The sequence below is a fragment of the Balaenoptera physalus genome (assembly GCF_965194825.1).
Source record: "Balaenoptera physalus genome assembly, chromosome: 5".
Taxonomy (NCBI): domain Eukaryota; kingdom Metazoa; phylum Chordata; class Mammalia; order Artiodactyla; family Balaenopteridae; genus Balaenoptera; species Balaenoptera physalus.
The window spans coordinates 56,885,961-56,900,168 of record NC_138884.1 but is presented as its reverse complement, the minus strand read 5'-3'; the positions used below and the strand labels follow the sequence as shown (position 1 = coordinate 56,900,168).

At 42.4% G+C, this 14,208-nt stretch overlaps 1 protein-coding gene across 1 annotated transcript in view; it reads left to right on the top strand.

The window, feature by feature from the left end:
• Positions 1–213: 213 nt before the first annotated feature.
• The window catches only part of CXCL13 (C-X-C motif chemokine ligand 13), a 33,443-nt gene continuing 19,448 nt past the window's right edge, over positions 214–14,208 (top strand). The window contains exon 1 of the mRNA XM_082463992.1: positions 214–12,963. Coding sequence (XP_082320118.1) covers positions 12,900–12,963 — 64 coding nt within the window. The 5' untranslated portion in view covers positions 214–12,899. The remainder of the gene's footprint in view (positions 12,964–14,208) is intronic.

Below are 14,208 nucleotides of genomic sequence, written 5' to 3'. Positions count from 1 at the left end.
CCCAGAGGTGGGAGTAAATTGAGAGATGCTTCGAAGTAAGAGGACAGGGATCTTTCTAACAGTTGTCAGGGACTGAACCCAGAGATTGGGTTGGGTGAATGGATAAAGAAGGGCAGTGCCACTCTCTTGAGCACCAGCAAAAGGTCAGCATTGCCACTGCGTGACATGGGATTCATACTGAAAGCCATGTCATAGCAGGCAAGGCTGCTTTCCTTAAGAATAACATCAGCCTCCTGGCAAACTGGCTGCAGTGCAAGTACTTGTGGGCTCAGCCTAATGGTAAGAGCACTGGATTTTGAGTCAGAAAGGTTAGGTTTGAGTATCTTGGGAGACTAGCAGAGGGAGTCATAAAGAGGAGGAGAGCGATGAGCTCTTAAACAACTGGCTTCAGGTCCACAGAGGCCCAGCTTCTCCCTCAGCCCTGGAACCTGGGTCCCCAGAGCTTCCTTGCATGTTTTGAGCTCAAGGCAAAGGCCCTGGGAAGCACCACTTTTCTGGAGAACAAGATCATGAGAATCAATTTGTGTCTGCCAAAACAGAGACAGCGATAAAAATGTTGAGAAAGTGGGCTGATCAGGGATTCCACTGACACTTGAATCAAATGATCCAGCTTTGTCATTAGAGCTATAGTCAGCGGCATAGCTCAGAAACTTCCCTCTGGCCATCCACCTATAGAAAGCAGCACAGCCTGCCCAGGCCTCTGCTAACATGACTATCAAGGCACAGAATAAACACTTCATGTCCCAAAGCCAGAAAAAGCCTCTGGCTCTGTGGACAGGCAGCTGGGCAGGTACTGGGAAGGTGCTCGACAGTCCCCACTCTACTTCCGCCACCTCACTTGGGTAGCTTGAAATTGACCATGGTGGGAGTATCCACATCATGGAAATAGGCAAACATCACAAATCAGAATTTTCCAGAATGTTTGTTTTACAACATTTACCAGCACATTCCTTTTTTGTGTGTGTGCCAATAAAACAAAGCTTTTTTTGTATATCACTGAGGCAGATAGTAGGTCTACGGACCTGACTCTCTAATTTCTGCTCACTTAATCTAGTAGGGGCAGCGGATGCTTTTGAGTTCTCTAAGACCACTTATGCTTTATAATTAAGAAAACGTGCTGGGGGGCTTCCCTGGTGGCACAGTGGTTGAGAATCTGCCTGCTAATGCAGGGGACACGGGTTCGAGCCCTGGTCTGGGAAGATCCCACATGCCGCAGAGCAACTAGGCCCGTGAGCCACAACTACTGAGCCTGCGCGTCTGGAGCCTGTGCTCCGCAACAAGAGAGGCCACGATAGTGAGAGGCCCGCGCACCGCGATGAAGAGTGGCCCCCGCTTGCTGCAACTAGAGAAAGCCCTCTCACAGAAACGAAGACCCAACACAGCCAAAAATAAATAAATAAATAAATTAATTAATTAAAAAAAAAAAAAAGAAAACGTGTTGGATTAGAACATTTCAACCCCGCTGAGACACCCTGAGTGATAGTAATCCAGGTTTGTGCTTTTAAACTCTGGGTCAAGATGTATTGAGCTTAGTACGTGCAGTAAAGGTGCTAAATTTGGGGCTGATTTTCACAGGGCATGGACCACATGTCTTTTGTGCACATTGCAAAGTGCCTGACATAGAGTAGACACTCAAATCAATGACAGTGATTGAGTTCACCATGAAAAGAGCTGAACCATGGGGGAAGAATGAATAAGCTTCTCTTGTTCACCACCCATGGAAGAGTGTGGTATAAAGGTGTGAAAGCCAGAGCCTTTGACTATAAACACAATGGTGCGTGGGTTGATACCCCTCCTACAGCTCTGCCGGATGCCTATAGAACTACTGCCCCCCACGCCCACAGAGTGCCCCACTGGCTTCAGGGAGACGTGCCACAAAACTTTTGTGAGTTTTGCGCTAGCCTCTGTGTCAAGATACATCACTGCTGTCCTGCCAGGGCCTTCTGTGAGGATATTGCTCTGCCGCCCTGAGCCTTCAGTCTTGGAGCTTTATGATTGTCTGCAGAGCATTTAGGGGGACTGGCCCTCTCCCCAGTTCTCTGTCCCACTTCTAAGACAGTGTCCCCTGGGCTCCAAACAAGCATGCTTGTGTCCAGAGTCATTATCACACAGAGCCTCCTCAACTTGGCATTCCAACCCTCTTAGTGGTCCCAGACTTTCAGCCTGGGTAGGGATGAGGAATTGACCACCCCATGCTACCCCTTTATTGACCTTCTCATACTCAAAAAATTGTTGCCTGTTTTTTGCAAACAAAGCAAACCCTTCGCATATCACTGACACAGACAGTAGGTAGTGTAACAGGAAATATAGGGGCATTTTTCCTGATGTCCTGGACGAGTGCTAAGATCGAAAGCTGACAAGCAAAAGAACATGGGTCCATTAGGATACTTTTATAAGTAATGAAAAATGCATCTAAAAATGGCTTTAACAATAAAGAAATATTTTTGTCTCAAGTAGTAAGAATGTCTCCATTCTTTTGACAAGGAACTCCTCATGTGTTGCCTTTGTTAGATCTGGATATGACACCTGGAATTGCTGTAGTCATGAAAGGATCCAGCCTGAGGACAATGTCCAAAGGCAGGAAGAAGTCACCACTTACATTATCTTGATTTTAAGAGTTAAATTAAAATGTCTTTCTCAGGCCCCAGATTTAGAAAAGTGGAATCATCTTAATCATTGGCTTATGACAATGAGGATTTCCACCCAAGGGCCTTGGAATAGCTCATCTGGTGCACATGGCTGTGTTGAAGAGGTTGAATATTCAAATCAAATAGGGTTCTGTTCAAAAAATGGAAGTACAGGATTGGCTGTTAGGTGGGCAAACTGAAGGATCTGCTGCAGGCTGGGGCCACATTCTACATCCAGAGCACCACCAGTACCAGGGCCAACCACCCACTCACGGGGCTACCAGGAAGAACCCAATCAAAGAACCCTCTATCCTCCCCTCACCTCCAGTCAATATAAGGGGAAGACTAGGAGAGAGGAGAGAGTATTGCAAGATTGCCAGGTATATATCGATAAAAGAAGCTCTTCCCTCTCCTCTCTCTTCTGAACACTGGCAAGCCATTAAAGGGATAGAGTATTTGATGATGTTGGAGCTTGGAAAAAGGGGAAACAGGATGTTGAAAGAGGAGGTACACCAGCAAGGCCGTCTGCTTTTCCACTGGTTGGCATGGCAACAACCTTTAATCTTCTGTGGGTCGAGTGGACCCTGCAGGAGATAACCAAGCTTGGCCATCTCACCAGTACTCCACCTCCAAAAGAGCTGGCGTGGGGTGAGGTGACCCCAGTGACAAGTGGCTGTGGAGTATGTCCCTGGGGTAGAGGCTGGAGAGTTGTGGAAGGAGTTAGTGCAGAGTCAGCTCTGCCACGTTAGGGATCTGTGCATTAGGGAGGCTCCTCGGGGTCTCCCTGAGAGAGCCAGCCCTGCCACCCAACAGGCGTCCGCAACGATAGAAGCACCCATAACAGAGAAGCAGCGATGAGTAACGGGCTGAGTGGGGGCTGCCCCCTTGCCATGGAAGACAACCATCCCAGCCCCCATCCCTCTTCCCTGACAAGTCGCACAAGCCTGGAAGAGGAAAGGGGAGGTAGAGGACATCCAGACTATGCCTCACTCACCCATGCCAAGCCCCTCTAGTCAAAGTTTTCATCTGCATTGGCTGGAAGAGAGGAGAAGAGCTTTGAATTGTGCAAATACTGAATTCTTTTCAACAAACAGAGCAAAGATTATTCGAATAACAAAAAAAACGGCAAAAAGACGTTATGGAATCTGGACAAGATGCCTTACACAGCAAGAAAGAGAGCATCAATACGGTAGAGTTGGGAGTTGGCAGGGGGGTGGATTTTTCTTCATTATACACCAAGGTGACACTCCTCAGTAAATATGTTCGCTCAGGAGTAAGGTGGGGTGTTGCCTAATGCTAAGCTTCAAAAATATCCACATGCCACGTCCTCACACCATACACAAAAATAAACAAAATGGCTTAAATACTTAAATACAAGACACAAGACCATAAAACTCCTAGAAAAGAACATAGGCAAAACATTCTCTGACATAAATTGTACCAGTGTGTTCTTAGGTCAGTCTCCCAAGGCAATAGAAATAAAAGCAAAAAGAAACAAATGGGACCAATCAAACTTATAAGCTTTTGCACAGAAAAGGATACCATAAACAAAATGAAAACACAGCCTACGGACTGGGAGAAAATATTTGCAAACAACGCAACCGACAAGGGCTTAATTTCCAAAATATACAAACAGCTCATACAACTCAATAACAAAAAAACAAACAACCCAATCAAAAAATGGACAGAAGATCTAAACAGACGTTTCTCCAAAGAAGACATACAGATGGCCAACAGGCACATGAAAAGGTGCTCGGCATCATTAATTATTAGAGAAATGTGAATCAAAACTACCATGAGGTACCACCTCACTCTAGTCAGAATGACCATCATTAAAAAGTTTAGGGGCTTCCCTGGTGGCGCAGTGGTTGAGCGTCGGCTTGCCAGTGCAGGGCACGCGGGTTCGAGCCCTGCTCTGGGAGGATCCCACATGCCGCGGAGCAACTGGATCCGTGAGCCACAACTACTGAGCTCTGCGCGTCTGGAGCCTGTGCTCCGCAACAACAGAGGCTGCGATAGAGAGAGGTCCGCGCACTGCGATGAAGAGCGGCCCCTGCTTGCCGCAACTAGAGAAAGCCCTTGCATAGAAACGAAGACCCAACACAGCTAAAAATAAATAAATAATAAAAATAAAGGAATTCCTTTAAAAAAAAAAAAGTCTACAAATATCAAATGCTGGAGAGGGTGTGGAGAAAAGGGAACCCTCTTGCACTGTTGGTGCAAATGTAAATTGGTGCAGCCACTATGGAGAACAGTATGGAGGTTCCTCAAAAAACTAAAAATAGAGTTGCCATATAATCCAGCAATCCCATTCCTGGGCATATATCTGGAGAAAACTCTAATTTTAAAAGATACATGTACCCCACAATGTTCATAGCAGCACTATTTACAATAGCCAAGGTATAGCAACCTAAGTGTCTATTGACAGATGAATCGATAAAGAAGATGTGGTGTATATATACAATAGAATATTACTCAGCTATAAAAAAGAATGAAATAGTGCCATTGGCAGCAATATGGATGGACACAGAGATTATCATACTAAGTGAAGTAAGTCAGAATGAGAAAGACAAATACCATACGATATCACTTATATGTGGAATCTAAAATATGACACAAATGAACTTATTTACAAAACAGAGGCAGACTCACAGACATAGAAAACAAACTTACAGTTATCAAAGGGAAAAGGGGGTAGGGGAGGGATAAATTGGGAATTTGGGATTAGCAGACACAAACCACTATATATAAAATAGATAAAACAAGGTCCTACTGTATAGCACAGGGAACTATATTCAATATCCTGTAATAAACCATAATGGAAAAGAATATGAAAAAGAATATGTATGTATATGTATAACTGAATCACTTTGCTGTACACGAGAAACTAATACAACATTGTAAATCGTTTCTAGCCCTGACACAACACCCTGTTGTTGAGAATAAATATAAATGAAGCCATAGGAATAGGGCTAGAGGACAAAACTTTGAATATCCAGGTACTGCCAACGAGGAAGGAAGTATTCATTTCTTCATTGCAGAAGGTGTTCAACCTGGGAACTTCAGACCCCTAGTGGAGGGCAGAGGGATTGCCAAGGGTCCTCAAACCCATTTTTTGAAAAGTGGGGTGGAGAGCGAGGGAGTGAGGCAAGGATGAAATTGGAGTGAACGCCAGGATCCGCAGAAGGGCTGATCCACATAAGGACAGTGAGAAGCTTTTGAAACAGAGCAATGACATGATCAACTTTGTGTTCTGAAAAGATGACCCTGACTGCAGTGTGGGAAATGGACCGGAAGGGGGATGGGAAGAGAGCAGTTAATGGGCCATTGCAGGATTTCTAAAAATGGTGTCTTGGAATAAGAGGTGGTGATAAAAGTGAGGAAAGTAGACAAAGGCAAGACGTTTTAACAGATACACGGGGCAGCTCTTGGAGACCAGATAAATATGGGGATTAAGGGAGATGAAGGAATTAAAGATGACTTACTGGTTTCTGAGCAACTGGGTGAATGATACCATTCACTAAGACTGGGAATACTGCAGGTAAAGCAGATTTTAGAGAAACTAAGTTCAATTTGGATGTGATTGGTTGGAGGGATCTAAGAGGCCTCTATGAAGCCATGACCACTAGGCTATTGGATAGATACCCATGTGAGTGGACTTCCATCTAAACTGGAAGTAGGGAAGAGACACGCTTGCCTTGGAAGAGAGCACGAAGTGAGGAGAGGATCTTAATGTCTGGTTAGACAAAGAGGAGACACTGTCAAAGGAATATGAAGCCAAGAGGATTACCTGGAAACACCTGAGGTTGTGGAACAGCAGACATTACAGAAACAGAGTGATAAGCCCAAAACTTTTCTAAGTTAAATAAAGGTGCTCTTGCTGGAAACCATTGACTTTTATTCTTAACATCCAGAACTCCATCCATACATGGTGATAACATAAAGGTAGCTAAGATAAAAAAGCAGATGATGAGATAACACGTACATTATAGAATCTGAACAGGAGAAAGAAGATGACTATTTTGTTTCTGCTCACTGGGCTGAGCTGGAAAACTTGACCATCACTTTGACGTTGCTATGTAGTGCCCTCACTGTTCTCAGAAAACTTTCTAATCACAGAAGCTTTGCATTCAGCTGCTGCTGAGGCCTAACGTGATTGCACACCAGAGAACTGGCGCACAATCTGATTTTGCAACCTCAGGGCCAGGAAGTTGGACGTGGCCCAGAGTTTGCTGGATTACTTCAGAGTTTTAGGGGTTTTTCTTCCCTCTTTGAGTAACATTTCAGCCTAATTTTAAAAACCTCAACACTCACAGTATTTAATTTTTTAAAAAAGCAATAAACCAAATCAAATAATGATTTGAACATTGAAATAATATGCAACACATTCCTCTTGTCAGCACTGCAGGGTCTTTACCTGTGGACCCGCCTTTCCCTTTCAGCAGGCTGTGTTTGTAATTAACACTGCCACCCAGCAGTCTGGAAAATCAACACCTGAACACAGGGGAAAGAAGTTTCATTTTTTAATTTTTTTAATTTTATTTTTTTTTGGAAAGAAGTTTTAGATAGACACATTTTAGTTTTGTCTGGGATCCACTATATTTGAGATGAACTTGAGCACAACTTGAAATATGAACTTAATCACCTTTGAAAATACCTTTCCTCAGATATGGGTCTTGAAATGGCTGTCTGGTAAACAACAGGCTGTTATAAGCAATTCAGTCCAGATGAAAATGATGGCAAAAGGCAACATAGTCAATTCATAAAACTTCAGTACATTTGTAACTAATACAAACCTCCATGGGTGGCTTCTTAGGGAAAGGAGATCAATATTTTTGTTCAAAGTGGGTAAAAACAGAGTGTGAGCAACAGCTTCTTGGTCAGAGGACCTTTAAATAAGGAATCACATGTGTCCAATGGAAACCAAAGTAACACTTTAATTCACGTCAGAAGCTTGACTCACAAACGAAGCCAAAGTTGCTTCTTAAAAAAGATGAATAAGCTCTAGAAAATCTGCTGTACCACATTGTACCTAGTCAACAGTAATGTATTGTACACTTAAAAACTGTTAAGAGGGTAGATCTCACGTTAAGTGTTCTTACCACAATAAAATAAATTAAATTTAAAATAAATAATAAATTTTCGTGTTTTCACAAAGGTAAAAAATTTAACATTTATTGAGTGCTTACTATTTGCCCAAACACTGAGCAAAGCACTTTCCCATCACTGTTAGGTTCCCTATAGGACTCTCCAAGAAGGTACCATCACTTATCTTCAGTGCCAAAGGCATGGAGGAACTGAGCCTTGGGGACAGTGCAAGGCAAGTAAGTCTTGGAGTGAGTTTGCAAACCCAGACAAGTCTGATTTCAGAACCTGAGCTCTTACCTACTAGGTTGTAATACTTTCCTGCTGTGCTGAAAGGCTAAAGCAAATGTCAGATGTTCAGCAAGTTAAAACACTTGTTAACAGAATAGAGCAAGTTTCTATTTTCTAGTTGAGTTGCTTTTAGATGGCATGAAAGAAAATGTTCTCAATTTGGTCACAATGGCATTTGTCTCCTATTATATTACAAACTACTTAAAAATTTTCAGAATTTTATCCCTTGAATCATTTAAAACTCTGCCATGAACCCTCTGTTCAATGCCTTTTGACCAGCTAGATTGGTAGGTACTTTGGTCAATTATACCATCTCTCTACTTTAGTGACATTTCACTTTTTGATATCTTGAGAGAGAATTCCCTTCTTATTGCTTTCACTGCTGTGCATTTAGCAGTCAGTGAGCATGTTTGTCCTGTCCACTTGCACTAAGGGATCTGTGCATCATACCCGGAGGAGATGATTTGTGCAAACCTTTCTCTGAAGGCAATTTGAATATGCGTATGGCTCAAGCTATACAGAGCAGTTCTTCTCAGACTTTAAGGTGCGTTTAAATCACCTAGGAATCTTGTTAAAATGTGGGACCTGAGATTCTGCACTTTTAACAAGCTCTCAGATAAAGCTGATGATGTTATTCCATGGACCGCAATTTGAGTACCAAGGTACTCAAAACTACCCAGTTTTTCTTGGGTCTAAGAGAAAATCTGGTTTGATTCCAAAGTCAGGGGAAAAAAAAAAAAAACCCTCCCCATCATTTTCTCCTTTTCCCTAAGTTTTTCTATATCTGATCATAAAAAATCAGGTTTGATATAAACCAAGTTGTATGTTTTTATGTTTCCAAACAAAGGTAAAACTATTTATTTGTATATTAAAACTATTTTAAAAATAAAATGTTTCCACTTGGGCCCTAAATCTATTGTTTCAAAACATTTTTCTTCTTGGCTTCAAAGTTTTTGAAATGTATACCCTTATTGTAAATGAGATCATGGAGACTCTGACTTGAAACTTCTAGAATCATCTGGCCACCACAGAGCTGCCCATTTTCCAATCCTATCTTGGGGCAGGCAGGTATAAAGTTTCTTTGGTCAGTATATGCTAAATCCTAAATGCTGAACATTAAAAGGAACAAAATCACTTTTAGAATTGCTCTGGAATTAGCTCCTTGACCCAGCAGTTCTTTTTTAACAAGAGCCAATTGTGGAATTTCCTAAATTTATTCAGAGTTCTCTTTCAGGAACCTTTGTTCCTACTCTCTTCCTGTTGTTGCCAGCATCACTCATTTTTGTTCTGACAAGGAGATATATAGTACCTATAACAGAGGCAAATGTAAAACTCCTACACTTGGGTCCCAAAATCAAATCGCACAAGTGGGCACAAGTGAAATGAATGAGACATAGTCAGAAATGACCATATCAAAAGAAAAAGAAATTGTTACCTGAAAACTCAATATAAGTGACCAAAATAATGTTATTCAAAGGGGCTTCCTCTGCTTTGTATTGGCAAAGCCATACTTGGAGTAGTGTGATGTTCAGATGTGTGTGCATGCAAGAGTGTGTATGTGTGTGTGTGGTGTGTGAGAGTCAGAAAAGGTAGGGGGAGACAGAAGCAGGGGCAGTCGTGATTTAGGAGAAACAATGAAAAAGATGAACAAGTTTCAAAAAGATAAACCAGATGGTGATTTATCTTTTTGAAGATAAGTAATGGAAAAAAGATGGTGAGAGCCTCAAACTGTGTTATAGGTTAGGATACTTACCTTTGAAATGTGTTCATTTGGGGTTTAGAGTGAAAGTTAAATCTATTGATAATGGATGAATGGGTGGATGGATGGATGGACAGATAGACCATCTATTGAACACATTCTACGTGCCACGCACTCTGCCAAGAATTCTACATATACTAGATGATTTTATTCTCCAAAAAAATCCTTTAAAATTAGTATTATCTCCATATGAAAACTGGTAAATCTGAGGCATAGAAAAATTAAGTGACCTGTCCAAAGTCATTGACCGGGTGACTCCACAGTTTGTGCTCTTAACCTCTAGTTTATAACCCTGCGCAATAGTCATGGAGGTTCACTGCTCAGATCTCCCTCAAAGAAATAACTTGCTGGCCAGCTGGGAGAAGTGCAGTTAGCTGACAGCCTCCAGCTGTTAACATCCTCAGGCTCTGTTTCAGCTTTCTACAGGAGACCCTGCTGCTTCTGAGAAGGCCCCCACCAGTGACTGGGCATGGCGGTGGGGGGAAGGGAGGGATGGTAGGGCCTGGATCTCTGCCCACTGTGGAGCTCCTCTAATAGACAGTCTTTTCTCAGGACCTCCCATTGAGTTGTCACAGACCCTCAGATCAGCATTGCAATCTGAAGCTCTCCTCAGTGGGCAGGCCCACTCCTGTCTCCTCCCTACTTTGATTCAGAAAAAAAGAAAATAAATTTTCTTTTATTCCAGCATCCATCTCAGCATCTGCTTCCTGGGGGGCCCAACTCACACAACCTATCTTCAAATATTTGGAGTACTATCAATGAAAGAGCAATTGTTTTCATATGGTGATAAGGGGTTGAATTAGTACAAAGTGACTGGAATATTAGGGAAGCGGCTTTCACATGCACAGAAGGAAGAACTTTCTAACAACCAGAACTGCCCAAACAATGGAATGGGCTGCCTCAAGACTGGTGAGTTCCCGGTCACTGCAGTCATTCAGGCCAATTGGAGGACTGCTTGGCTTACGAAGGTATTATGACATTACCATAACCCCACCCCATACACCCTGGAGCATCTAAGATGCTAACATCCACAATGCTAACTGAGTAGCAAAAATCAAATTAATTTAGGAAGCCACTCCAGGAAGACCAAACCTCTGATTTTTCAGTGGCTCCATGGGTCTGGGTTCACACATCCACACCTGTACCCTCCTAGGGCAGCCCGGGGTGCTCTAGGACAGACCAGCCATTGTCCACATGTTTTTCTTTCTTTCTTTCTTTAATCAAAGATATACAGATTGCCAACAAACACATGAAAGAAGGCTCAACATCACTAATCATTAAAGAAATGCAAATCAAAACTACAATGAGGTATCACCTCACACCAGTTAGAATGGCCATGATCAAAAAATCTACAAACAATAAATGCTGGAGAGGGTGTGGAGAAAAGGGAACCCTTTTGCACTGTTGGTGGGAATGTAAATTGATACAGCCACTATGGAGAACAGTATGGAGGTTCCTTAAAAAACTACAAATAGAACTACCATACGACCCAGCAATCCCACTACTGGGCGTATACCCTGAGAAAACCATAATTCAAAAAGAGTCATGCACCACAATGTTCATTGCAGCTCTATTTACAATAGCCAGGATATGGAAGCAACCTAAGTGCCCATTGACAGATGAATGGATAAAGAAGATGTGGCACATATATACAATGGAATATTACTCAGCCATAAAAAGAAATGAAATTGAGTTATTTGTAGTGAGGTGGATGGACCTAGAGTCTGTCATACAGAGTGAAGTAAGTCAGAAAGAGAAAAACAAACACCGTATGCTAACACATATATATGGAATCTAAAAAAAATGGTCATGAAGAACCTAGGGACAGGACAGGAATAAAGACACAGATGTAGAGAATGGACTTGAGGACACGGGGAGGGAGAAGGGTAACCTGGGATGAAGTGAGAGAGTGGCATGGACTTATAAATACTACCAAATGAAAAATAGATAGCTAGTGGGAAGCAGCCGAGTAGCACAGGGAGAGCAGCTCGGTGCTTTGTGACCACCTAGAGGGGTGGGATAGGGAGGGTGGGAGGCAGATGCAAGAGGGAGGAGATATGGGGATATATGTATATGTATAGCTGATTCACTTTGTTATAAAGCAGAAACTAACACACCATTGTAAAGCAATTATACTCCAATAAAGATGTTAAAAAAAAAAAAGTTAGGCCCATCATCTCAAGATAATTTAAAAATTAAATCAATTTAGATGTATTAAAAAAAGAAAAAAAAAGTGCTCCTAGCACGTGAGTTAAGGCTGTGGGTTCATTGGGCCCATGGGCTATTTGGCCAGATCAAAACCAAATTGCACACGTGCTTTATTAAACAAACTGTAATATGAGGTTCAGCATGTGATGAAATTCTAATGACACCCTCCACTGACACCTGGTTCTCAACTTGCATACCAGAGCCAGAAAGATTCTCCTCCTCAAAGCTGTTACTTTCCTCCCTTCAAGACATAGCCACATTAATGAGGGGGCACACACTTGCCCTCTTCCAGGATTCCCATGATGGTGATTACATAAGTAATCATATATTTCAGATAGTGAAATACGATGTGGGAAAGTATGGTAGAAAAACAGTCGGCATAAGGATCTGTATATAAGAAGACATTCATTAGGTCTGCAAATATTTACTGAGCACCTACCAAAGGCTAGACTCTCTTGCAGGTGCTAGGAACACAATGATGTGCCCGACAGAGTCTCTGATTTCCTGGAGGATATATTCAAATGCCATTGAGAAACCCACTGACCCTTCACTGAGAGAAGCAATCAAAGCCACAATCACTGACGGTGATCCTACAGAGAGTGCTGTGGAGTCTCCAAACCGATAACCCTTTCCCTCACTCCCACCACCAAATTCCTGCAGCATCCCTGGCATTTATAGGCTACATTTTCAAGAAATACTTTACCATTCTACTATTGCTCTGAAGCAAATTCATAAAATTTGCAAGAGGAGTTAAAAAAAAAGCAAGCTCAGCAATATTTGGGGGCTTTTAAAACTGATGATGCAGCTGACCTCCTGGAGACAAAGGCAGTGGGAGGGCCTTACTGGTCTGAATAAATAGAACCTCTGTGCTGAGAACTCACAGTTTAGACCCAGAGCTAACTAAAGTCTGAACTCCACCTTGACGCAGAATGAGGTTCACCCAGGGATCTCTGCTTCTTGTGCTGCTGGCCTGCAGCCTCTCTCCAGTCCATGGTGAGAACTTTCACTTATGTTGTCATTTGTGCTTTGAGCTGAAATGGTCTTCAGCTGTTTCATTTTTTTTTTTTTTTCAATCAGAAAATGAGGGGAGATGTGAATGAAGGGGAAAAAAACTGCTCAACTGCTCCTAGATTTCTAAAAGTAAGGTGCTTAGGGATTTAACTCTTAGAGGCTGGAAACATCTGTGTTATTAAGATTGTCATCCAGAGAAGGGGGAGATACTGGAGATTCAATGTCCATGGGACTTACACTCGGCTTGCCTATTCCTGGCCTTTTTCAGATGCAGCTCTGCCTGCAACTAATTCTCTCCAGGTATCTCTTCTTCGTTTTGCCTTTCACTACCCCTTCCGACCAAACACTCTATAGGATTTAAAGATTATTCACCTCAACCTGTTGGTCTCCTGCAGGGAACGTCTGATACAATTTTATAAGGTCAACTCTGACACGAGCCATTGTATGTACAGCAGGGGTACTCAAATACACACTTTCTGCCAAGAAACAGGCTTCCAAGTCTAAACGGGGATGTTTTCTTTGTGTAAATAGGTAAATATCTAATTGAAGCGGTAAATTTCTGTACAGCTGAAGGAATCTGATGCATGCGCAGGATGCTACGCTCTGCTCAGGGTAGAGGACCAATTTTTGTTCTTAAAATGTGGGGATTTTTTTTCCAATTTTTATTTTGTTTCATGTTATTTTCATTCTTCAAGACCCTCATCTCTCTTTCCCTGCATGAAGCCTTTCCGTTGCTCCTGGCAAAGTCCCCCGTTCTCATTCATGCAGTTTGGGCCTTGGGGGAAATACAACATTCTATGGTATTGTAGTTTTTGTTCACTTGTTTCCCCCGCTAAAGTGCAGACACCTTGAGGGCCTGGTCCCTTTTATTTGCAATTCCGTGTGGAGCACAGTGGTAGGCACTGGGGTGAAAGAAGGTAGAATACCTTAAAATGCATGAAATGGGTTACTATACAAGTATCTAGTACTGAGAACTATTGTCGTTGAAAAGAAATCGTCGAATTTTTATGATTGGCTTTTTTTGGGTAATGGTTTGTAACTGAGTTGGAGGACCAACATATTAAACAAAAACAAAAAATATCCTCGTGGTATTTCCTCGGAGAGACAGGGAGGGTTGGTGGACTGGGGAGTATGATAAGAGAGAAAACTCTGTTACAGCTTGTTAATGCTCCAGGGACTCGGAAACTAGTTCATTTCCTTGGTTTTTATGTGGTGGGGGTGAAGATC